This window comes from Rhinichthys klamathensis, unplaced genomic scaffold (genome assembly GCF_029890125.1).
Source record: "Rhinichthys klamathensis goyatoka isolate OS25496 unplaced genomic scaffold, OSU_Roscu_1.1 h1tg000685l_1, whole genome shotgun sequence".
Lineage (NCBI taxonomy): Eukaryota > Metazoa > Chordata > Actinopteri > Cypriniformes > Leuciscidae > Rhinichthys > Rhinichthys klamathensis.
The window spans coordinates 822,501-846,616 of record NW_026607114.1 but is presented as its reverse complement, the minus strand read 5'-3'; the positions used below and the strand labels follow the sequence as shown (position 1 = coordinate 846,616).

General features: G+C 39.0%; 1 protein-coding gene across 1 annotated transcript in view; it reads right to left on the bottom strand.

Moving 5' to 3' along the window:
* Positions 1–852: 852 nt before the first annotated feature.
* cep120 (centrosomal protein 120) overlaps positions 853–24,116 on the bottom strand; it is a 41,576-nt gene continuing 18,312 nt past the window's right edge. The window contains exons 17-20 of the mRNA XM_056241908.1: positions 20,357–20,479; positions 19,013–19,111; positions 9,564–9,709; positions 853–1,351 (exon numbers count right to left, since the gene is read on the bottom strand). Of these exons, the coding sequence (XP_056097883.1) occupies positions 1,138–1,351; positions 9,564–9,709; positions 19,013–19,111; positions 20,357–20,479 (582 nt within the window). The 3' untranslated portion in view covers positions 853–1,137. The remainder of the gene's footprint in view (positions 1,352–9,563; positions 9,710–19,012; positions 19,112–20,356; positions 20,480–24,116) is intronic.

Genomic DNA, 24,116 nt, shown 5'->3' with positions numbered 1-24,116 from the left:
CTGCCCCAAACATCACACGAGTTCACCAGTTCAGGGAAAACCATCAGGACTGCCATGTCAAACTGGGCTATCATGAGCGCATTAGAATAACACGCTGGTGGAGAGATGTGCTGGGGCCGAGAGACCACATGAAAGCACTTACTCTGTCAGCAGCCGCATGTTATTCTTACATGTTAAGAGGAACACTTACAATAATATTAGTTCATAAATGCTGTAATAAGCTTATTATGCCTCAGAAATGAACAGAGATTGTTCAACACAAACACATTTATGGCTCATTCTCAGAAAACCTCCCATTGATTAGATTGATGTCTCGACTAATAGTTTACATTTCTTTCTCTGGTTAGTGTGCAAGAAAAGTGATTGCATTTCATTTTATATCTCGTCAAAATAAACTTTGCTTGCTTTCAATTATTTACTGTCTATTTATTTTTCCCCTAAAATGCTTTATTTTCTGTTAATAATGCAAATATGAAAGTGTGACTTTTTTTAGACCACATGTTTCAAACAGAAGGTTTTTAATCTCAAAAATTCAAACTAGTTATAGGGACAGATTCATAAAACAATAGCATGATTTGCATAACATTAAACCTTATGAACATAACATTCATAATCAAAAACATTTCTCTGAAGTTTGCTGCAAACCATTTTATCAATGATAAAAGAATCACTGACTGTTGACACTAGAATTTATTCAGTCATCAATTCACTTTATTGGCGCTGTACTTTGAGCCAGAGAAAATATTTTTCACATATTTTTGACATGAAAACGATCCCTTATGCTGCAGATTTCAACATTAGGTAGTCTCGATCAGCACAGCGAGAAACTCAAGACGACAGAATAGGAAAAAGACCAGAAAATATTTATTTCATCCGAGATTCACACATCTAGTACAAAACACACAGACAAACTATAAATAAAGTCCCATATAAAGCCCTGATGAAGGTCTGAGGTGTTAATAAACCTGGAGTGATTTGTTAAGAAACAGCGCCACCTGCTGAAAATGAAATCACACACATTTTGATTGAATCTGTGCAAAACGTCATGAAATATGTTCTAAAAATGAAGTGAACAAAATCAGCATGTCCTCTAACAGTCTTGCCTGATGAATAGTTTATTGATGAGCATGATGCGTGTCACGTGCTCCTGCCGCTCATGGCCTGCTGGATCTGCCGGTCGAGCTCGGAGATGATGCGGTCGTCGTGTGTGTAAACGCCGGTGCGCAGGAGTGTGTCTCTCTCCTCCAGCAGACGCGTCACGTGCTCGTCCACGCTCACACACACACGCGTCACGTGCTCGTCTGCGCTCTCGCTCACACACACGCGGGCCGCCTCCTCCTGCTGCTTCAGCCTATCAGTCGATCAATGATACACACTCATGTCAATAACACAGTTTAATGGCAGATACTGAGACAGGCACAGAAACTGATGAAGACAAAACCATTATTATTCATTGACAGCAAAAGCAAGGCTGATATATCGATCTCTCTCCGCTATTAAAGGGATAGTTCACCCAAAAATGGAAAATTAGACCATGATTTACTCACCCTGAAGCCATCCTAGGTGGATATGACACTCTTCTATCAGACAAACACAATCAGAGTTATAAAAAAATGTCTTGGCTCTTCCAAGCTTTATAATGGCAGTGAATGGCTGTTTCTGTTTTGAAGTCCATAAAAGTGCATCTATCCATCATAAAAGTGCATCTATCCATCATAAAAGTGCATCTGTCCATCATAAAAGTGCATCTATCCATCATAAAAGTGCATCTATCCATCATAAAAGTGCATCTGTCCATCATAAAAGTGCATTTGTCCATCATAAAAGTGCATCTATCCATCATAAAAGTGCATCTGTCCATCATAAAAGTGCATCTGTCCATCATAAAAGTGCATCTGTCCATCATAAAAGTGCATCTGTCCATCATAAAAGTGCATCTGTCCATCATAAAAGTGCATCTATCCATCATAAAAGTGCATCTGTCCATCATAAAAGTGCATCTGTCCATCATAAAAGTGCATCTGTCCATCATAAAAGTGCATCTGTCCATCATAAAAGTGCATCTATCCATCATAAAAGTGCATCTATCCATGATTAAAGTGCATCTGTCCATCATAAAAGTGCATCTGTCCATCATAAAAGTGCATCTGTCCATCATAAAAGTGCATCTGTCCATCATAAAAGTGCATCTATCCATCATAAAAGTGCATCTATCCATGATTAAAGTGCATCTGTCCATCATAAAAGTGCATCTGTCCATCCTAAAAGTGCATCTGTCCATCATAAAAGTGCATCTGTCCATCATAAAAGTGCATCTGTCCATCATAAAAGTGCATCTATCCATCATAAAAGTGCATCTATCCATCATAAAAGTGCATCTGTCCATCATAAAAGTGCATCTGTCCATCATAAAAGTGCATCTATCCATCATAAAAGTGCATCTATCCATGATTAAAGTGCATCTATCCATCATAAAAGTGCATCTATCCATCATAAAGGTGCATCTATCCATCATAAAAGTGCATCTATCCATCATAAAAGTGCATCTATCCATCATAAAAGTGCATCTGTCCATCATAAAAGTGCATCTATCCATCATAAAAGTGCATCTGTCCATCATAAAAGTGCATCTGTCCATCATAAAAGTGCATCTATCCATCATAAAAGTGCATCTATCCATGATTAAAGTGCATCTATCCATCATAAAAGTGCATCTATCCATCATAAAAGTGCATCTGTCCATCATAAAAGTGCATCTATCCATCATAAAAGTGCATCTATCCATCATAAAAGTGCATCTATCCATCATAAAAGTGCATCTGTCCATCATAAAAGTGCATCTATCCATCATAAAAGTGCATCTGTCCATCATAAAAGTGCATCTGTCCATCATAAAAGTGCATCTATCCATGATTAAAGTGCATCTGTCCATCATAAAAGTGCATCTATCCATCATAAAAGTGCATCTGTCCATCATAAAAGTGCATCTGTCCATCATAAAAGTGCATCTGTCCATCATAAAAGTGCATCTATCCATGATTAAAGTGCATCTGTCCATCATAAAAGTGCATCTGTCCATCATAAAAGTGCATCAGTGCATCTGTCCATCATAAAAGTGCATCTGTGCATCTGTCCATCATAAAAGTGCATCTGTCCATCATAAAAGTGCATCTATCCATCATAAAAGTGCATCTGTCCATCATAAAAGTGCATCTATCCATCATAAAAGTGCATCTATCCATGATTAAAGTGCATCTATCCATCATAAAAGTGCATCTGTCCATCATAAAAGTGCATCTATCCATCATAAAAGTGCATCTATCCATCATAAAAGTGCATCTATCCATCATAAAAGTGCATCTGTCCATCATAAAAGTGCATCTATCCATCATAAAAGTGCATCTATCCATCATAAAAGTGCATCTGTCCATCATAAAAGTGCATCTGTCCATCATAAAAGTGCATCTATCCATCATAAAAGTGCATCTGTCCATCATAAAAGTGCATCTGTCCATCATAAAAGTGCATCTATCCATCATAAAAGTGCATCTGTCCATCATAAAAGTGCATCTGTCCATCATAAAAGTGCATCTATCCACCATAAAAGTGCATCTGTCCATCATAAAAGTGCATCTGTCCATCATAAAAGTGCATCAGTCCATCATAAAAGTGCATCTATCCATCATAAAAGTGCATCTATCCATCATAAAAGTGCATCTGTCCATCATAAAAGTGCATCTATCCATCATAAAAGTGCATCTATTAATCATAAAAGTGCATCTGTCCATCATAAAAGTGCATCTGTCCATCATAAAAGTGCATCTGTCCATCATAAAAGTCCATCTATCCATCATAAAAGTGCATCTATCCATCATAAAAGTGCATCTATTAATCATAAAAGTGCATCTATCCATCATAAAAGTCCATCTATCCATCATAAAAGTGCATCTATCCATCATAAAAGTCCATCTATCCATCATAAAAGTGCATCTGTCCATAATAAAAGTGCATCTATCCATCATAAAAGTGCATCTGTCCATCGTAAAAGTGCATCTATCCATCATAAAAGTGCATCTGTCCATCATAAAAGTGCATCTGTCCATCATAAAAGTGCATCTATCCATGATTAAAGTGCATCTGTCCATCATAAAAGTGCATCTATCCATCATAAAAGTGCATCTGTCCATCATAAAAGTGCATCTGTCCATCATAAAAGTGCATCTATCCATCATAAAAGTGCATCTATCCATCATAAAAGTGCATCTGTCCATCATAAAAGTGCATCTATCCATCATAAAAGTGCATCTATTAATCATAAAAGTGCATCTATCCATCATAAAAGTGCATCTGTCCATCATAAAAGTGCATCTGTCCATCATAAAAGTCCATCTATCCATCATAAAAGTGCATCTGTCCATCATAAAAGTGCATCTATCCATCATAAAAGTGCATCTATTAATCATAAAAGTGCATCTATCCATCATAAAAGTCCATCTATCCATCATAAAAGTGCATCTATCCATCATAAAAGTGCATCTATCCATCATAAAAGTGCATCTATCCATCATAAAAGTGCATCTATCCATCATAAAAGTGCATCTGTCCATAATAAAAGTGCATCTATCCATCATAAAAGTGCATCTATCCATAATAAAAGTGCTAAAATACATTTAAAAAAAAAATACATAACCGATTGTATTTGTCTGAAAGAAGAATGACGTGTATTATGTTTATTATTTCTCTAGGATGGCTTGAGGGTGAGTAAATCATGGGCTAATTTTCATTTTTGGGTGAACTATCCCTTTAAAGTCATTCGACACAGAATTAATGTATTGTGAAGTATTTCCATGTGAAACTGCTATTAAATCTTTTCTCTGATGATGTGGGCGGGGCAACCTGTCACTCACATGAGATCAGCCAATAGCAAACCACAACCATCCAATCAATTCCTCACAGACACAGTCAAGCCCCGCCCACATGTGTTCCTGTTCCTGAAGTGTTTCACTCGATATACGACACAACAGAGGAGAGAAGACTTCAGTGTCATGATGACTTTAACCCTTTCATGCATGAATTATGATAACCTCAGACAGGATGTTTTTTCCTGTGTGTTTATTGCTCTCAGGGCATGAAAAACAAGATTTGAAATGTAATTTGTTTTTACACATATTTTTCAAAGAGATTTTCAGATGTCCACTTTAATGGACAGCATGAAGAGATACTGTATTAAAATAATACAGTTATAACACAGCAATATTGTGTGTATTTAACAAACCAATCAATAAAATGATATAAAATCATGCAAAATTTATATTTTTTGTAAATATTTTAAAGGCAATTGAACTTCATACAAGTTGACCTTGGCGTATCTTTGATATGAGGACGAGATTCAGAGATCTCTCGAGGCTCAACTGTGATCAAAACTCATGCAAACGCAAGAAAAGGCTTCGTGAATACATGTCCACTAGTGACCTCGAAGCATGAAAGGGTTAATACATATATGAATTATCACAATTTATGCTTTTGTTCAACATTAAACATCTGAATATCAAGTTGGCTTGTTGGAAGATCGATGCGTCGTTTTTCACTTCAATAATTCTGATGTAACTCAGGCCCCATCCACACTACTGCACTTTAGTTTAGAAGCGGAGAGACTAAACCGGCAGAAACCAAGACCTAAAACAGAGAAGTTTAGAGACGCTGCGACCCCGTTTCGCGTTTTGAATCTCCGGAGGGCGTTTTAGTGAAGACAGAGGACTTTAGAAACGATGATGCGGAGGCTCTCTGATTGGATGTCATCAGTCATGGCGTATCCTTCCCTGATTCGTCAGCCACCCATCACATGACCCGTCCCCGGAAGAACACATACAACAACAGCCTGGACTACCAGTTACGCTAGTGACTGCAACATGGATAACGCATTACAAGCGCTACTGACTTTGATGTCTTTGCTAGCAGATGTTGTGAAAGTAAATTCTGCATTTGACAACGCTGTAACCGCCGACATGCGCCGGAGGCAAGCTCTTATTCGAGCGATCTGTGACCCGTGCAGCGGCGGTATCGACCGTACATGAGGCGGCGCTGTGTGCAGAGGTAACTTAGCCACTTTCTTCTTCGTCAAATCTGAGGAATAGAGAGCCTAAGCCCCTCCCCTCCGCTTCCGGACCTTATTTGGGAAAAAATATGTATGGTAGTCAATGGCGAGAGACAACTTAGCTATTTACTCCGTCTGAACTGTGCCCTGAATTACACATATGATGTTTGTCAATTTAAATGATAATTCTGAAAGTCAAGAAAGTCGTAGTTTGTCATAAAACAGAAGAGTAACATTTAGTTTTATGTGAAAATCGCTCAATGAACTACATCTCCCGGGAAGCGAAACACCGAGCGAGATCCGCTGCTCGTGTGTGTGCAGTCTGGTACAAAACACTCGATGACGGCGTAACGCTACGATTATAACGCAAAGACTATAGAAACAATGACAGACGTTAGCTTCAGTAAAGTCAGCGTCAGTAAAGTTAGCTTCAGTAAAGTTAGCTTCAGTAAAGTTAGCTTCAGTAAAGTCAGCGTCAGTAAAGTCAGCGTCAGTAAAGTTAGCTTCAGTAAAGTTAGCTTCAGTAAAGTTAGCTTCAGTAAAGTCAGCGTCAGTAAAGTTAACGTCAGTAACGTTAGCTTCAGTAAAGTTAGCTTCAGTAAAGTCAGCTTCAGTAAAGTCAGCTTCAGTAAAGCTAGCTTCAGTAAAGCTAGCTTCAGTAAAGTTAGCTTCAGTAAAGTCAGCGTCAGTAAAGTTAACGTCAGTAACGTTAGCTTCAGTAAAGTTAGCTTCAGTAAAGTTAGCTTCAGTAAAGTTAGCTAGCTTCAGTAAAGTTAGCGTCAGTAAAGTCAGCGTCAGTAAAGTTAGCTTCAGTAAAGTTAGCTTCAGTAAAGTTAGCTTCAGTAAAGTCAGCGTCAGTAAAGTTAACGTCAGTAACGTTAGCTTCAGTAAAGTTAGCTTCAGTAAAGTCAGCTTCAGTAAAGTTAGCTTCAGTAAAGCTAGCTTCAGTAAAGTTAGCGTCAGTAAAGTCAGCTTCAGTAAAGTTAGCGTCAGTAAAGTCAGCTTCAGTAAAGTTAGCGTCAGTAAAGTCAGCTTCAGTAAAGTTAGCTAGCTTCAGTAAAGTTAGCGTCAGTAAAGTCAAGCGTCAGTAAAGTTAGCTTCAGTAAAGTTAGCTTCAGTAAAGTCAGCGTCAGTAAAGTTAACGTCAGTAACGTTAGCTTCAGTAAAGTTAGCTTCAGTAAAGTTAGCTTCAGTAAAGTCAGCGTCAGTAAAGTTAGCGTCAGTAAAGTTAGCGTCAGTAAAGTCAGCGTCAGTAAAGTCAGCTTCAGTAAAGTCAGCTTCAGTAAAGTTAGCATCAGTAAAGTTAGCTTCAGTAAAGTCAGCGTCAGTAAAGTTAGCGTCAGTAAAGTTAGCTTCAGTAAAGTCAGCTTCAGTAAAGTTAGCTTCAGTAAAGTCAGCTTCAGTAAAGTTAGCTTCAGTAAAGTTAGCTTCAGTAAAGTCAGCGTCAGTAAAGTCAGCGTCAGTAAAGTCAGCGTCAGTAAAGTCAGCGTCAGTAAAGTTAGCGTCAGTAAAGTTAGCTTCAGTAAAGTCAGCTTCAGTAAAGTCAGCTTCAGTAAAGTCAGCTTCAGTAAAGTCAGCGTCAGTAAAGTTAGCGTCAGTAAAGTTAGCTTCAGTAAATTTAGCTTCAGTAAAGTTAGCTTCAGTAAAGTTAGCTTCAGTAAAGTTAGCTTCAGTAAAGTCAGCTTCAGTAAAGTCAGCTTCAGTAAAGTCAGCTTCAGTAAAGTTAGCGTCAGTAAAGTCAGCTTCAGTAAAGTTAGCGTCAGTAAAGTCAGCGTCAGTAAAGTCAGCTTCAGTAAAGTCAGCGTCAGTAAAGTTAGCGTCAGTAAAGTCAGCTTCAGTAAAGTCAGCTTCAGTAAAGTCAGCTTCAGTAAAGTTAGCGTCAGTAAAGTTAGCTTCAGTAAAGTTAGCGTCAGTAAAGTCAGCTTCAGTAAAGTCAGCTTCAGTAAAGTTAGCTTCAGTAAAGTCAGCTTCAGTAAAGTTAACTTCAGTAAAGTTAGCTTCAGTAAAGTTAGCTTCAGTAAAGTTAGCTTCAGTAAAGTTAGCGTCAGTAAAGTCAGCGTCAGTAAAGTTAGCTTCAGTAAAGTTAGCTTCAGTAAAGTTAGCTTCAGTAAAGTCAGCTTCAGTAAAGTCAGCTTCAGTAAAGTCAGCTTCAGTAAAGTCAGCTTCAGTAAAGTCAGCTTCAGTAAAGTCAGCTTCAGTAAAGTTAGCGTCAGTAAAGTTAGCGTCAGTAAAGTCAGCTTCAGTAAAGTTAGCTTCAGTAAAGTCAGCGTCAGTAAAGTTAGCGTCAGTAAAGTCAGCTTCAGTAAAGTCAGCTTCAGTAAAGTCAGCTTCAGTAAAGTTAGCGTCAGTAAAGTTAGCGTCAGTAAAGTCAGCTTCAGTAAAGTCAGCTTCAGTAAAGTTAGCTTCAGTAAAGTCAGCTTCAGTAAAGTCAGCTTCAGTAAAGTCAGCTTCAGTAAAGTTAGCGTCAGTAAAGTCAGCTTCAGTAAAGTCAGCTTCAGTAAAGTCAGCTTCAGTAAAGTTAGCTTCAGTAAAGTCAGCTTCAGTAAAGTTAACTTCAGTAAAGTTAGCTTCAGTAAAGTTAGCTTCAGTAAAGTCAGCTTCAGTAAAGTCAGCTTCAGTAAAGTTAGCTTCAGTAAAGTTAGCTTCAGTAAAGTTAGCTTCAGTAAAGTCAGCTTCAGTAAAGTCAGCTTCAGTAAAGTTAGCTTCAGTAACGTTAGCTTCAGTAAAGTCAGCTTCAGTAAAGTTAGCTTCAGTAAAGTTAGCTTCAGGAAAGTTAGATTCAGTAAAGTTAGCTTCAGTAAAGTTAGCTTCAGTAAAGTTAGCGTCAGTAAAGTTAGCTTCAGTAAAGTTAGCTTCAGTAAAGTTAGCTTCAGTTTTACAGTTTTACATCAAACTGCGACTTTCTTGACTTTAAAATGTTGACAAACAGCATATGTGTAATTCAGGGCACAATTCAAACGAGATCAAAATATTTGTCATCTCTCGCCATTGACTACCATACAATATTTTTCCGAATTAAGGTCCCATGGTGGTGGACCAGAAGGGGAGGGGCTTAGGCTCTCTATAGTCCATCTGTGCCGGTTTACACCGGCGCGCGCATGCCCAGTGTTGGTGAATGGTCACGTGATCCGCGTTTTCAGTCGTTTTAATGTGGACGGAGATCAAGTCTAATACGCAGCTAAAACGCTGGTGTGGACGGAGATCGTATTCGTTTTAATTCTCCGTTTCTAAACTGAAACGCAGTAGTGTGGGCCTTAGTAGTAGAAACACTACACACACACTAACAGTCAAAAGTTTTGAATCGGTGAGATTTTTAATGTTTCTAAAGTCTCTCACCAAGGCTGCGTTTATTTGATTAAAAATACAAAAAAAACAGTAAAATAGTGAAATCTTATTACAATTTAAAACAGCTGTTTTCTATGTGAATATATAGTAAAGTGTAATGTATTCCTGTGATTGCGCTTGTTACCTGTTGAGCTGGTTGCGTATGTCCTGAAGCTCGTGCTTGTCGCTCGTGACGGCCTCCTTCTCTTCGGACGCCAGGTACCGAAGCCTCATGTGCTCCAGCTCCTGCTGCTGCTTCTTCAGGCGTGTCATGGCGTTCTCCTGCTCACGCTGAACACACACACACACACACAGTCAACAACGGCACGATAACGACACAGAAACACTTTCAGAGCAACTTTTTCCAGCTGACGAGCGATAAAATCATTGACAGCCAATCAGAATCCATCCTGCGTTAAAGAGCTGGAGCATTTAAACTCCAGTACGGGACTTGCTACTTCCAATACATAGACGACAGGCTGCTGTGAACGAGACATGTGCTGTCCGGTCTAGCGCACATGAATGAGCCGCAGCAGATCTACAGCGGTGAGCTGGGGAAGAGGAGGGTTCCTGAACGCTTGCTGACACTGCTATAGCAAACGCTGACCAGTTCAGGTTGAGCTCATTGGCTACCGATACAGCAGGAACCAATCAGCTGTGGCCTATAAGCTTTTGCACCGCGCAGTTCTAGGAACGAGCCAGTGTGGTTCCCCGAGAACTGATGGTTCCCTCAGGAGCGTGCTCCTGGTTGCGTTCGCAGCGCCTGTAGTCAGGGCCGGCCCGTGGCATAGGCAGTATAGGCAAATGCTAAGGGCGCAAGCGCCTTAAACCCTAGGGGGGGCACCAGAGCCGCGTAAGGAACTTTCCGCTGTTATTGTACTTCATTAACACTGCAACGAGTGGAGCAATTACATAAGCCTGCCAGTGGCGCAAAAAGTGGGTATACCGCCGAGTAGGCGCCCTCGATCATAAGATTTCATTATAGAATTTTGACAGGGGACCCCCCTCCAATAATATCGCGAGCGGGCGCGATATTATTGAGCGAAGCGAACAGGCACGAGTAGTGAGTTCGCTGAGCGAACAGGCACGAGTAGTGAGTTGTCGTCGAAAAAGATAGATAAAGCAAAAAAGCGGCCGGGGGCTAAAATAGAAATAGCCCATTCGTTTTGTTTTGCTTAATCGGCGGCGCTGGGTTAGTGCTGGTGTAATGCATTGGTAAAAAAAAAGCTTTTTTTCTGACACCGCATGAAACGCGTAGATCAGCGGCCCATTGGTTGTTTTCTTGATTGACACTGGGCTGGCCCAATCACATCTTTAATGTGAAGTACAGAAAAATACTCTTTATATTAGTATAGAATTAGTATTAGTATTAGTACAAAACTGAAAGTTTCCTTTATTTTTCAGTGCATTGGTTTACAATGAGTATTATCATGGGATAAATATTATAACTATTATTATGTAATGTAGACAGACACTAACTAAAAGAGGTTTGAATTTTTCTTTGTTTAATTTGAACACTGAATATGGGTTGGAGCTTTTAATTTTGAACTCTCAAAGTGCACCAGATTGATGAATTTAACATTAAAATGCACAAAATTTTCTTACGGGGGAGCATGCCCCCGAACCCCCCTAGCCTTGTAGCAGCCTAATGGATTAGTAATAATAGTAGTGGTGGTAGTAATTGTAATTTATCTACTACAAGTTACATGGTCAGATAATATGTATTTAAACAATGCAACTATGTAGGATGATTAAAATATCCTTGAACGTTCTTTTTTAGCATTTGTATAAACAATTTATTACAGTTCAAGTCATAATTTGCTTGTTGAAGTTTTGGAGTGACTGTAAGAGCATTTTTGTTTAGTTAAATAAATACTCATTATTTTTAAAGGGGGGGGGGGGGGGGGGGGGGGGGGGGGGCGCAAAAATCAATCTCGCCTAGGGCAACCAAAGGGCTAGAGCCGGCCCTGCCTGTAGTGACGTGAGATGCGTGTTGTTGAGACTTTTATTTTGACGGCGCTGAGAACGCCTGAGCTCACAGCGCTCACGTTCTCCTGTTCATTAGTGTACGATCTGTCTAACAGTGCTGACTAACACGTTATTATATAGAACTGTTATACATAAAGGTAGACAGTGATGAACAGTTATTAGCGTATGGCGTGTGTTGATGTCCAGTGTTGCTGAGCAGAAACACATCATCGTGTTTCTCTCGCTCCCTCAAAGCTGTTGAGTTTTCTCCTCAGCGTAAAGATTAAGAGCTCCATCTATCACTGTTTTACATGTTCGTAGAGTTAGTTTGTGGAGTAAATATATAGGCTATAATCTGTGTGTTTACATGGCTTTTTAATAATGGCGTGTGCTGGTGTTTCGCGTGCGTTCAGCCAATCAGAGAACACTACCGTCACTGTAGTTCCTATAGCGCTGGGTTAGACCGACTCTGAAGGAGTAAATTAGTTCCGGAAACTTCCACCAATAGTTCCAGGAATATGAAAATGTTCCTCCGGTGCGAAAGCCCCTACACCCAGCGAAAGCCCCAAAAACAGCTTTGAGGGAGCGAGAGAAACATGATGATGTGTTTCTGCTCAGCAACACTGGACATCAACACACGCCATACGCTAATAACTGTTCATCACTGTCTACTTTTATGTATAACAGTTCTATATAATAACATATGAGTCAGCACTGTTAGACAGATCGTACACTAATGAACAGGAGAACGTGAGCGCTGTGAGCTCAGGCGTTCTCAGCGCCGTCAAAAAATAAAAGTCTCAACAACACGCATCTCTCACGTCACTCAGAGTTCCTACAGGCGCTGCGAACGCACCCAGGAGCACGCTCCTGAGGGAACCATCAGTTCTCGGTTATCTCCGGTGCGAAACCCCTTTAGACCGACCCTGAAGTCGGAGTAAATGAGTTCCTAGAACTAAACTCGGCTGAGTTGAGGAGCAGCCTGCGCCATCTACAGTTTCATGACAGAACTTACATGACTGTATTTATCATTCTTGGTGTGAATGGGCCTTAATCCCTAAAATAGAGTATTTTTTTTTCAATCAATGGTTTCAATCTCCCGTTTTAATGGGAAACGTGAAATCTGTCGGTCGAACAGTTTTCCAGCAGCGCATCGATATAAAGCGTCTGTGAAACTCTTGATTTGATTGATGGTCAGTGGGTTTCTGTGCATTACTGTACATTAGTCTAGTAGTTTTGACACGGATGTAATTAATACATGAATGCTATTAGACGTTGTACTAGTTTTAAACTCTCAGACGGGATCAGATTATTTTGTGCACAATTATTTAAAAAAAAAAAATGAAGTGGGCCAATCTCATGTGTTTGAGGTAATCTCATTCAATTAGCAGTTTTCCTGATGCGTTACAACATAGTAAAACACTCGAGAAGTGCAAGAAAAACAAACACACTTAGATGTGGCCTTGACTTACAGCCAACAATCTGCTGGAGGAACACACACAATTATCCTGAAGATTTGAGTTTCCTTCGCTACCCGTGAAGCGTTCCCAGAGTTCTCGTCGAGGAGTGTGTGTGTGTGTGTGTGTAATACAGGCTGAGGATGGCTTGTGTAAACACACGCGTGACCAGTGAATGACCCGTCTCGCCGCGACTCAAGAACAGTTTTCTGCAGAGACTCGTCCTGACGGGGAGCATTTGGGCCGTTTCACTGGAGAAAGATCTTTACACTCGTGAGTAATGAAACATGCGCTCCGTCGGCTCAAAGATCTGGAACACACACTACCAGGCAAACGTTTCGATCGGGGAGATTTTTAATGTTTTTAAAAGAAGTCTCTTCTGCTCACCAAGGCTGCGTTTATTTGATTTAAAAATACAAAAAAACAGTAATATTGTGAAATATTATTGTAATGTAAATCAGCTGTTTTCTATGTGAATATATAGTAAAGTGTAATTTATTCCTGTTATTTTCAGCATCATTACTCCAGTCTTCAGTGTCACATGATCCTTCAGAAATCACTCTAATATGAGGATCTGATGCTCAAGAAACATTTATGATTATTATCAGTGTTGAAAACAGTTGTGTAAAACATTTTTATCAGGATCATTTTATGAACAGAAAGTACAAAAAAAATAGCATTTATTTGTAAATGAATCTTTTGTAACATCTTACATTTCTTTACTGCATCCTTGATGAATAAAAGTATTCATTTATATTTTATTTCTTTCCCCCAAAAAATAAAATAAAGATTCTTACTGACCCAAAACTTTTGAACGGTAGTGTTTAATATTACAAAATCGTTCTATTTCAGATAAATGCTGTTCTTTTGAACTTTCTTTTCAAATAATAATTCTGAAATAAAAATGTGAATAACTGTTTTGAACATCGGAAATAATCATAAATGTGTCTTGAGCATCAGATCCTCATATTAGAGTGATTTCTGAAGGATCATGTGACACTGAAGACTGGAGTGATGATGCTGAAAATCACAGGAATAAATTACACTTTACTGTATATTCACATAGAGAACAGATGATTTACATTATAATAATATTTCACTATATTTTTTTTTGTATTTTTAAATCAAATAAACAAAGCCTTGGTGAGCAGAAGAGACTAAAACATTAAAAATCTCCCCGATGCGAAACGTCTGACTGGTAGTGTGTGTGTGTGTGTGTAGTGTTTCTACTACTGAGTTACATGAGAATTATTGAAGTGAAAAACGACGCACTTAAATTCACCCATCGATCTTCCAACAAGCCAACTTGATATTCAGATGTTTAATGTTGAACATAATACAGGCCTGATTTATAGTTCAATATCATATGAAGTTATGGAGGCCTCCGAGCGCCATGAATCATCAGATGTTTTCGTTGTGTGTATCTGGCGCTCGAGGCTCAGACGCTCCAGCTGGTGTGTGTCTGCAACAGTTATTAGCAGGCTGATAGCGCTTCTGTTTACACTGCACTGGTCCCGTACTGGCTTCACTGGTGATGTTTCACTGCGGCTTGTGACAGTTCCTCAATGTTTTATTTCCATGAGAACTCGCGTTCACGTCTGGTTTAGTGCAGAACCGGTCCATTATTCTCCCGGACGCGTTCGAGACTGCAGTCTGACTGGATCCAGAGCACAAACTCAAGCCTATTTTTAGATTTTTTTTTTTAACATTGTGAGATTATTTTCATGACAACGAAGAACATTTACAGCAAATTCTCATGACTTTCTCATTAATGGGAAAAACATATATTTAAATACTGAAGAATTAATGTACTATTACACTCTTTGTTGTACTGGGTTTATGCTGATTTAAATATTTATTTTATTTTATAAGATTTAAAAATACATTTATATTTAAAAATCTATATATTTTAAGTATTTTAGTATAACTTAAAAATAATTGTGAAAATATTATATATATATATATATATATATATATATATATATACTTTTTTACTGTATTCAAGTATTACCTGAATGTAGTAAAAAAAAATATATTTATAATATTTAAAAAGAAATAAGTATTTTATAACTTAAATACTTTAAAAGTGTTTATATACACTCACCTAAAGGATTATTAGGAACACCTGTTCAATTTCTCATTAATGCAATTATCTAATCAACCAATCACATGGCAGTTGCTTCAATGCATTTAGGGGTGTGGTCCTGGCCAAGACAATCTCCTGAACTCCAAACTGAATGTCAGAATGGGAAAGAAAGGTGATTTAAGCAATTTTGAGCGTGGCATGGTTGTTGGTGCCAGACGGGCCGGTCTGAGTATTTCACAATCTGCTCAGTTACTGGGATTTTCACGCACAACCATTTCTAGGGTTTACAAAGAATGGTGTGAAAAGGGAAAAACATCCAGTATGTGGCAGTCCTGTGGGCGAAAATGCCTTGTTGATGCAAGAGGTCAGAGGAGAATGGGCCGACTGATTCAAGCTGATAGAAGAGCAACTTTGACTGAAATAACCACTCGTTACAACCGAGGTATGCAGCAAAGCATTTGTGAAGCCACAACACGCACAACCTTGAGGCGGATGGGCTACAACAGCAGAAGACCCCACCGGGTACCACTCATCTCCACTACAAATAGGAAAAAGAGGCTACAATTTGCAAGAGCTCACCAAAGTTGGACAGTTGAAGACTGGAAAAATGTTGCCTGGTCTGATGAGTCTCGATTTCTGTTGAGACATTCAGATGTTAGAGTCAGAATTTGGCGTAAACAGAATGAGAACATGGATCCATCATGCCTTGTTACCACTGTGCAGGCTGGTGGTGGTGGTGTAATGGTGTGTGGGATGTTTTCTTGGCACACTTTAGGCCCCTTAGTGCCAATTGGGCATCGTTTAAATGCCACGGCCGACCTGAGCATTGTTTCTGACCATGTCCATCCCTTTATGGCCACCATGTACCCATCCTCTGATGGCTACTTCCGGCAGGATTATGCACCATGTCACAAAGCTCGAATCATTTCAAATTGGTTTCTTGAACATGACAATGAGTTCACTGTACTAAAATGGCCCCCACAGTCACCAGATCTCAACCCAATAGAGCATCTTTGGGATGTGGTGGAACGGGAGCTTCGTGCCCTGGATGTGCATCCCACAAATCTCCATCAACTGCAAGATGCTATCCTATCAATATGGGCCAACATTTCTAAAGAATGCTTTCAGCACCTTGTTGAATCAATGCCACGTAGAATTAAGGCAGTTCTGAAGGCGAAAGGGGGTCAAACACAGTATTAGTATGGTGATCCTAATAATCCTAAAGGTGAGTGTAAGTTTATAATAGTTGTACAATTATTGTAAAGTATTTTTAGTGCAACTTTAATGTAGTATTTTATACATTTATTATTTTTAGAATAACTTGAATATAGTAAAAAAGTATATATTTATAATTCTTAAAACATATTTTAAAGTATTTTAGTATAACCTGAAAAGTTAAAATGTTTGAATATATTTATAATATTTTACAAATATCTTTGAAGTATTTTAGTATAACTTGAATATCTAAAATAGTTTTTATATACATTTATAATATTTGTAAAAAAAAAAAACTATTTTAAAGTACTTGTAGTATAACTTAGATACTTTAAAAAATATAAAATGTATAATAAAAAAATACTACATTCAAGTTGTACTAAAAAAATTATTTAAAAGTCTTAATATATTTATAATATTTGTATTTTTAGAATAACTTGAATAGTAAAACATTTGTATATTTATAATATTTAAAACATATTTTTAAGAATTGTAGTATAACTTGAATACAGTGTTTTTTATTACACATTTATAATATGTTTAAAGTATTTTTAGTATAACTTGAATACAAAAAAAATACAATTGTGACTCAGGCTCTCAAGTGTCACGCATTGAGTGTGACAGTCACTCATTTCGGTCTTTTGCCACGCACTCCCGCCACACATTGCATTTCTCACGCTGAAAAACTATTTATAATATATTTAATATGCCGCAGCGCCCAAAATTTCCCTATGGAACCGGAAGGAATCAAGCGCGTCTGCCCTGGCGTTCTTACTCGAGCCGCCACTTATTAGCCAATCAGAAAAAAGAAAGGGGTTACACAATAGCCAATCAGAAAATAGCACTATTGTATCTGGGTAAGATTCAAGATAAGTCATGATCTCCTGTTTTAATGTTACAAAAAATTCACAACTTGTTTGACACAAACAATGACAACTTGAACGTTTCCCAGATAATTAGCATCAGTTATTCATGAGTGTCTGTACCTTAGCCAACAGTTTCACAGCCTGTTCCCTGACAACACCTGCTCAAGTACTCTAGGCCGAGTCATATTTTCATTATCACACGAGGACTGACATATTGTCACATTATAAACATCTCTCTCTCCAAATAGGACCAAATATACAATTTTATAAGCACTAAATAAATTAAAGTGTATTGCATTTAGGCCTGTCACGATAACAAATTTTGCTGGACGATAAATTGTCCAAGAAATTATTGCGATAAACGATAATATTGTCGTTCCGAGACCATTTACATCTAAAATAATGATAATGGCATAATAATGCAGGTACACCTTTTTAAAGATCAATAAACTTTTATTTCTAAAGACTATTTAACACTGAAAATGGAAACATTTTAAATATCCACAATAAATGAACAAAACAACCAAAAACAATAAAAGCAATGTCTCTGCTAACAAAAAATGCACTTGAATAAATACCAAAAACAATAAATAAAATGGATGTAAACAAAACCCGACCCTACCCTAAATGATTTGTTATTAAAGCATTAACACACAAACCAGTGTTAATTTAACATAAAAGCAAGCAGCTACTGCGTGCATGGTTTGGCATGAATGAATGTGCGCAAAGTGCGCTCGCTTAATAATTCCTAAAAAGCAGACAGTTCATCGCGATCTCACACATCTCTGTTATTATCAATGAAGCTGACTGCACAATAAATCTTTCATAATATCCACACTTTGTTTGTTATAATTCGAGGATTTGCCAGCATACAGAATTCAGCACTGAACAAAAAGTCAGTTTTGAGCGGTGAGGGGAGTCTATCTTAAATGCTTCTGATTGGCCATTGCGTTCAAGAAGTCAACACATATGTCTGTGATTGGCTACATCGCTCATCGCTGCAAACATGTTATGAATAGAAACTCTGGCCTGTAAATCGTTTTGTTTTAGTTGTTCTTGATGCTTTTCTGCAACAAATGAATAAAAATCTATTCGTTTTTATATGTTTTATTCATAGATATTTCTAGTTTGCGGGAGTCCCGCGAATCGTTTTATTCTCCCGCAGCCCGCACACACAGAGTGAGTGCATAACCGCCCGCGCCCGGCCATCAAATCTAGTGCCGCGCCGTACTCTATTGCGTTGGGAGTGCACGTCTCTAGATCAAGGGCCCGGCCCGAGGATAGTGTCGGGCCGGGTCGGGTCAAGTTCGGGCTCGGGCAGAGAATCTAAGCTCTAGTTCATGCTAAGAAACCGAGAGTTGTCATCCAGTCTCTTTGGTAGAGAGAGAGAGAGAGAGAGACACGAGGAAAACAAACAAGCATGCAAATGGAAATTATCGCGTCCGTAAAAATAATCGAGCTTATTTTTTTTATCGTGCGATTAATTGATTTATCGACTATCGCGACAGGCCTAATTGCATTGTCGATGTTATACGTCACCTCTAAAATCAAGTCATATTTTATAATTATATCCGGGCCATGGATGCATTAATCATTGCATCTGTCTTTCACTGATGTCAGGTAAAAAGCAATTAAGCCTCCTCTCGTTCGCTCTGAGAGGAAAGCCCCCTAAAAAGGCCAGGTTAGAGGATGCCGGCCCAGAGAAGGGTACAGGCCCATTAGAGCAAGTCTGAGCAATTATTAATAACAACAAAAACGCTAATAATAATATTACTAATATAATGAAACACCACCATTCCCGCGACCTGTCCAACCCATCCCTGTCCAACCCATCCTGAGATAGTGTTCATGTATCATTTACAGCCGTGTCGAAGCTACTGGAGTAAAGTACCTCATCATCAGTGTGTTTACAGGTGTGTTACCCGTTTAAACCTGACCATTATCATCATCATGTGTTTACAGGTGTGTTACCTCATCATCACAGTGTTAACAGGTGTGTTACCTGCTTAAACCTGGCCAGCTCCTTCAGGGCTCGACCCCACTGCTGCTTATAGTGGAGTTTAGATTTAGTTGCCGATTCCAGTTTCCTCTCCAGTTCCACCTTGATAATAAAAACATATGAGCAGATCCTCAAAACAGACGCTGTATATACATATATGTGGTGTGTTGATCAGTGCGGTGGGTGTGTGTGTGTGTGTGTGTTGATCAGTGGTGTGTGTGTGTTGATCAGTGGTGTGTGTGTGTGTGTGTGTTGATCAGTGGTGTGTGTGTGTTGATCAGTGGTGTGTGTGTGTGTGTGTGTGTTGATCAGTGGTGTGTGTGTGTGTGTTGATCAGTGGTGTGTGTGTGTGTTGATCAGTGGTGTGTGTGTGTGTGTGTGTGTGTGTTGATCAGTGGTGTGTGTGTGTGTGTGTGTGTGTTGATCAGTGGTGTGTGTGTGTGTGTGTGTGTTGATCAGTGGTGTGTGTGTGTGTGTTGATCAGTGGTGTGTGTGTGTGTGTGTGTGTGTGTGTGTGTTGATCAGTGCTGTGTGTGTGTTGATCAGTGGTGTGTGTTGATCAGTGGTGTGTGTGTGTGTGTTGATCAGTGGTGTGTGTGTGTTGATCAGTGGTGTGTGTGTGTTGATCAGTGGTGTGTGTGTGTGTGTGTTGATCAGTGTTGTGTGTGTGTGTGTGTTGATCAGTGTTGTGTGTGTGTGTGTGTGTGTTGATCAGTGGTGTGTGTGTGTGTGTGTTGATCAGTGGTGTGTGTGTGTGTGTGTGTTGATCAGTGGTGTGTGTGTGTGTGTGTGTTGATCAGTGGTGTGTGTGTGTGTGTGTGTTGATCAGTGGTGTGTGTGTGTGTGTGTGTGTTGATCAGTGGTGTGTGTGTGTGTGTGTGTTGATCAGTGGTGTGTGTGTGTGTGTTGATCAGTGGTGTGTGTGTTGATCAGTGGTGTGTGTGTGTGTGTGTTGATCAGTGGTGTGTGTGTGTGTTGATCAGTGGTGTGTGTGTTGATCAGTGGTGTGTGTGTGTGTGTGTTGATCAGTGGTGTGTGTGTGTGTGTGTGTTGATCAGTGGTGTGTGTGTGTGTGTTGATCAGTGGTGTGTGTGTGTGTGTTGATCAGTGGTGTGTGTGTGTGTGTGTGTGTTGATCAGTGGTGTGTGTGTGTGTGTGTGTGTGTTGATCAGTGGTGTGTGTGTGTGTGTGTGTGTGTGTTGATCAGTGGTGTGTGTGTGTGTGTTGATCAGTGGTGTGTGTGTGTGTGTTGATCAGTGGTGTGTGTGTGTGTGTTGATCAGTGGTGTGTGTGTGTGTGTTGATCAATGGTGTGTGTGTGTGTTGATCAGTGGTGTGTGTGTCTGACCTTCTCGAGGGTCATCAGGTTGATCTCGGACTGCAGACGGGCCTCGGGACGAACGCTCTGCTGATCCCGGAACTGCTGGAACTCCTTCTCCAGACGCTGCCGTTGATTCTCAGACTCTTGCATCTTTAAGAGTGAAAACAACATGATCATTGAGCAAAAGACAAAATGATCATCCAAGTTAACCCTGTAAAGCTTGACATATAGTCCAAAACATCTTATTTCTTAACCTTAATAAATAAATGTATAATTTTTGTTTTTTTATCATATTTAATACATCAAGATTTTATGGCTCATATTGTTTGATATAGTGAGAATATGGAGGAAAAAACATCTCAGTTATGTTCAGAGGAATAATATGCAAAAATAGTAACGATAAAAATTATATATATAAATATATTATATAAATATTATTAAATTATATTTAAATGCTGGATGATCAAAGATCTGTAGTTTTAAAGTCCCCCTGTGGAGAAAATCCAGCGTTTAATGTTGTTTATGTGTCTATGTGGTGTGTTTAATACGCTTTAAGACACACCATGTGTAAGTTCATAAGTCGACAGCATTGCTGAGTATTTCCTCCTTAAAACTGCAGTGAACCAAAGACAGTCTCAAAAACACGGTTTGAAATCGCTGGTGTTTCTGACGTCACAAACGACCTTGTAACCAATCAGATCAACGTGTGATCGTCAACCAGTGGATCTCTGAGCTGAGTGAGTGAGTGGAGGCGGGGCTCATTTGCATATTCATAGAACCACACATACTAAATGAGGCGAGGGTGTCGGGTTACATTCAAGATATTTCAAGGAAAAAACACTTAAATATGTCATTTTGGTGATCAAAGATGAGTATTAAGGGATAAAATTATTAATTACAATGTGATACAATACAATGATGATTGAGAGATAAACAAATAAACCTTCCTCAAAAGTGTGATTTTCTAAAAAATGATGTCTATTACTGTATAATCAAGTAAAGTTGCTTCAGTTGGGTTAAAAGATCACTAACAATATGAAAGTTATTAATGCGTTTGCTTGATTACATCAGGTCAGTGACACAGAAAGACGATCTCAGAAAGAGTGTAGATGATCAGACACAGACGGACTGCAGGAGATCGAGTGCGACGGGTTCATCAGAGACCGTAGAAATGTGTGTATTAAATATAATACAGCAGCTTTATAGGGTTCAGTCGCTAAAATCTGATGAAATACTCAGACACTATTCACAGGCTCACTTCTCACATTCAGCTCTGAGGTGAAGCAACACCGTTTAAACTGTGTGTGTGTGTGTGTGTGTGTGTGTGTGTGTGTGTGTGTGTGTGTGTGTGTGTGTGTAACACGTCTCCGCAGAGCAGCGCATCCATCAGCTCGCGAGCGGCTACCGCTGAAACACTTCAAGAGTGTTAGACAGCGTCCAGTCCAACTAAAACCTTACAAGCGCTCTCCATCCTCCCGCTCGTCTGACAGAAGGCAGACGCTGCCAGACCTGACACTGGTGTTCGCAAACGAGCAGATCGTGTCCAGAAAGAGGAGGATTCTGCCCGGATAAACCGGTTAGTGTGTGTCGACGCGGGACAAATGTATGTTTACGCGTTGCTGACACCAGAGGGAAGGCGGTGTACGCGCCGAAGCGCTCTCATCTCCGCTTTCGCATGTCAGAAACCTACTTTGCTTGATTTGTTAGCGCTGTGCCGGGCCAGATGTTTTCTGGGAGGAATGAGACGGCAGGCTGCAGTATTTCAGGAGCCGGCTGTCGGAGCGAAGCGCTGGAGGAAACAGACGCTGGATCTCACCACAGAAAACTCAGCTTTCCGTCTGGTGATTAATTACATCAGTGATAACGAGGACTTCTGGGAACATTCGACACAGAGATGCCAATAACAAACAGTCACTATCATCTTAGAAAACAGATTAAAAATCTTTCCTATTCAAAACTTTTGACTGGTAGTGTGTGTGTGTGTGTGTGTATGTGTGTGTGTGTTTATGTGTGCGTATGTGTGTGTGTGTGTGTGTGTATGTGTGTGTGTGTGTGTGTGTGTGTGTGTGTGTGTGTGTGTATGTGTGTGTTTATGTGTGTGTGTGTGTGTATGTGTGTGTATGTGTGTGTTTATGTGTGTTTATGTGTGCGTATGTGTGTGTGTGTGTGTATGTGTGTGTTTATGTGTGTGTATGTGTGTGTGTGTGTGTGTATGTTTATGTGTGTGTATGTGTATGTGTGTGTGTGTATGTGTGTGTATGTGTGTGTGTGTGTGTGTGTATGTGTGTGTTTATGTGTGTGTATGTGTATGTGTGTGTGTGTGTGTGTGTGTGTGTGTGTGTGCGTATATACACACACACACACACACACTACCAGTCAAAAGTTTTGGATCGTTAAGATTTTTAATATTTTTAAAAGAAGTCTCTTCTGCTCAACAAGGCTGCGTTTATTTGATTAAAAATACAAAAATATATATTGTTAAATATCATGACAATTTAAAATATTAATATACAGTAAAGTGTAATTTATTCCTGTTATTTTCAGCATCATTACTCCAGTCTTCAGTGTCACATGATCCTTCAGAAATCACTCTAATATGAGGATCTGATGCTCAAGAAACATTTATGATTATTAGCAGTGTTCAAAACAGTTGTTTACATTTTTATTTTAGGATTAGTTGATAAAAAGAACGTGTTTGAGCATCAAAACCGCATATTAGAATGATTTCCGATCACAGGAATAGATTACATTTTAAAATAGAAAACGGTTATTTTAAATTGTCATAATATTTAACTATAATACAATTTTTTTTTTGGTATTTTTAATCAAATAAATGCAGCGTTAGTGAACAGAAGAGACTTCTTTTAAAAACATTAAATTCTTACCGATCCAAAACTGGTAGTGTGTGTGTGTGTGTGTAGCAATAAATTAAAGTGCGTCTTCAATAGAGAAAAAACACATAATAAAACAAAAACGCTGCAAAATATGATGATGCAACATGTGATGCTGCCATTTTCACATTTCATTTTAGCCACGACAGTCAGAATAGATTTAGTTGTAATTATGGAGGAGCTTTTTTGCAACTTTTTTGCCTAAAGCCCCCAAAATTTTCTGACCCTTCTGGCAACATATGAAAGTGCGTCTTCAAAACCAGATTCAAACCCAACTTTACAATGTTTTCAAGAAACGCAGACACAGATTTCAGATCAGCGCACAAAACGTTCATATATTATTAGGGATGCGCCGATACCGATAATTCTTTATATTTGAAAGCCGATAATCGATATATTGCCCGATAATGGTAATTTGGATTTAGTTTAATTTTTAAAATAATTTTTGAGAGCCTGATTACAAAAACAAAAGTCTCACCATTAAATCCATGTTCCAAGCACACAATGTTCTCATCATAATTTTATCTATCCGATATGATAGAACATTTTGCCCTTATGGTATTTTCCTTTTTTTAAGTGATTCCAATCCTATTTCAAGCAATTCAAAACCATCACGGTGAACATGGTCACACAGTCACATGACCAGACCAATGAGTCACATGACTAGCACAATATTACTGGCTTTACTTCAGACTTTCAGATGAGGGTTAGGGTTCTGATCTTACTTTTCTTCCCGCCACACATGCAGAATATTTTATGATGCGAAATTATTGTAAACACAGTCAGTTATGTGTAATGTAATTGAGTCCCTCCCTCGTCTGGCTTATGCTACTCTGTGTCTGAAACTGTATTTTGAGCACTTCTTTGCATTGTTTGACTTTATGACGACTCGCTTG